This window comes from Cyprinodon variegatus, unplaced genomic scaffold (genome assembly GCF_000732505.1).
Source record: "Cyprinodon variegatus isolate N-32 unplaced genomic scaffold, C_variegatus-1.0 Scaffold1416, whole genome shotgun sequence".
In the NCBI taxonomy this organism is placed as follows: Eukaryota; Metazoa; Chordata; class Actinopteri; order Cyprinodontiformes; family Cyprinodontidae; genus Cyprinodon; species Cyprinodon variegatus.
This window is the reverse complement of record NW_015151869.1, coordinates 85,146-87,497: the sequence shown is the minus strand read 5'-3', so window position 1 is coordinate 87,497 and position 2,352 is coordinate 85,146. Positions and strand designations below refer to the sequence as shown.

Here is a 2,352-nt window from a genome sequence, read left to right as displayed (position 1 = left end):
CTCAGCTCGTCTAGAGCTGCATTTCACCTCCTGTTTTTAATAGTCTCTAGTTCAAAATAAATGATTACTTTTTCATTTAATGGGGGAATAATAATTAACACATTCAGGTAAACACAAATCAAATGAACATTTTGAGAAATAGAAATGCTTTATGTTGGACAGCTCCAAGCAAACGGAGAGAGAAAGGCATTGGCCGCCATCTACGTACCTGAGTACGTGGTTTCGGCTGAAGTCCGGCTGTCTCTCCTGCAGGATCTCAAAGATGTTGGGTTGTCGAAGAAAAGCCACAATCTTGTCGTTGTAGGCTAAACAGACGAGGAACAAACAGGAGAGTTAAAAACAATGTTTTATCATCATCGGGTTCGCTCCAAAAGCTCTGTCCACTCTGCGCTGTGTGGCAAACCTTTTAGCAACTCTTAATTTACAAAGTTACTCAGTATAAAACCAGGGATTAGCTCCTGTAAGGAGGATGGAGCTTAGAAAAAGCAGCATAAAGGACCTTTAATGTTTTATATTTTAGCACAACTACCATCCTTAGTGAGGTTTAGAACAAAGCTAAAGCTAACTTCCCAAAGACAAAATGTTATTTAGTCTAAATCTGGTCGGTCCGTCATAGTCTGAATTACTCCAGAAATAGTTGTTGAGAATTGGGCTTTGTTTGGTCAGTCTGATTTTGTCCTACTTTAGTCGAATAACAAATGTTTTCAACTATTAAAAAATTACAGCTCTTCACTTTTAAACCAAATATAGACGTCGTTTGGATGTAAATCATGGTGTTGTTCAACCAATTTTTGCTCGGTGGAACACAGTGATCACTGCAGGATGAGGCTGAGCGTTGGTAGGATAAAAATAACTGAATACCGATAAAATAATCCGTCCAGTAAGAGAAAAGATCGGCATACTGACCCACAGGGACAACCTCCTGGCACTGCCCTCTGCTGGAGGAGGTGAAGGTGCTGGATGGGCGTGGCAAGACGGGAGGACCAGGATGACGCGTATCTTCACCCGCCTGATTAACCGAGAGCAAAAGAGAAAAACCTGGTGGGTTCTTGTGAGGTCCAGATTAACAAATAAACTTTTTTGCCTTTTTATTCCACTCTAGAACTTGGTAAATATTCATCCATATATGACTGCATCTCTGTATCACTTAGAAACAAGCCATATTTGACGCTAAAGGCAAAAGAAACAATAATTCTGGCTTTTCTTTAGTGGTAATTTTGTTTGTACTGTTTTTTTGGGGGGCTTGTCTGGGATTTACCACACGGTTCTGCACCATGCTGTTTGAGGTCTGAGGGAGCTCATTTCTTAAAGGCTAAAGACTTATATTTTTGGTAATTTTACTTTGAACAGATATGATGGACTCGGTCCACCGCCCTCTGTTGCTATGATGGTATGTATAAGAGATGCATTCAACTATAAAAACCCATAAGATGTTCCTCCATATGCCAAAGAAGGGTGAGAAATAGATACTCCTGCAGTCTTACCAGCTGCCGAGGGCTGACCTCCCCAGCGCTGTGGCTGCGCTGCCGGGTCAGGTGTCGGCGGTGAGCTAAAACGCTGGGCCGCGAGCTCTGAACGGGAAGGCGAGGATCGATGAAGGTCGTGGCACGGCAGTTATGGTCCACGAAGAAAGGCTGCATGTGCACAAAAATAAGACACCAGATCACAATCGAAACAGCTGTGGCGGATTCGCTCCTTGGTTTGACGGCTGCACCTTGCCGCTGTGGTCGTGCTTCATTTCCCAGCCTCTGGGCAGCTCCAGCTGTTTGTTGGCGAACATGTTGAGGAACGCCACCAGGTCGCGGTTGTGTTGGTAGCGCTCATAGTGGTGCGCGTCTCTGCGGACCTTACTGATCATGTGCTTCAGACAGGTGTTAGTGGTGAACATGCGGTAGGCACTCTGAGTTCACAGGTAGAAGAAGAAATAAAGAAATTATTAATCTGGAAAATATCCCCAATAAATGTACACGTATTTCATTCAATAGGGTTTCAGGAAATATGATGAGTTTGGAGAAACAGGAATTATTTGATCAATGCTACGCTAGTAGCTTAGCCTAAACACAGCATCTTTATTATCGATTTAATCAGAACCAGCTGGGTTATAACTGGACTGACTGGACCCGTTGGTTCTGTTTGAAGTGTTTACATACAGGGTTGGAATGCAGCACAGTGAAGAAGTCGGGGCTGGTGAGGAACTTGGCGCTGGGGGACTGAAGCAGCAGGGAGATCCGGGACCTGGCGCCAGCTGGAGCCGCGCTGTTCTCCCTCCGGAGCTCTGAGAGGTGGAAGAGGGCAAAATGTCAGCAAGAAAGGAGGCGTTCAGGCTGAAAAGGCGGGTTTTAAATCCGTCAC

General features: G+C 44.6%; 1 protein-coding gene across 2 annotated transcripts in view; it reads right to left on the bottom strand.

Moving 5' to 3' along the window:
• Window positions 1–2,352, bottom strand: part of LOC107103297 (E3 ubiquitin-protein ligase HECW2-like) — a 39,612-nt gene that overhangs the window by 10,743 nt on the left and 26,517 nt on the right. For both annotated transcript variants that reach the window (XM_015402948.1, XM_015402949.1), the window contains exons 15-19: window positions 2,151–2,275; window positions 1,715–1,900; window positions 1,485–1,634; window positions 907–1,009; window positions 209–305 (exon numbers count right to left, since the gene is read on the bottom strand). In XM_015402948.1, the coding sequence (XP_015258434.1) occupies window positions 209–305; window positions 907–1,009; window positions 1,485–1,634; window positions 1,715–1,900; window positions 2,151–2,275 (661 nt within the window). The remainder of the gene's footprint in view (window positions 1–208; window positions 306–906; window positions 1,010–1,484; window positions 1,635–1,714; window positions 1,901–2,150; window positions 2,276–2,352) is intronic.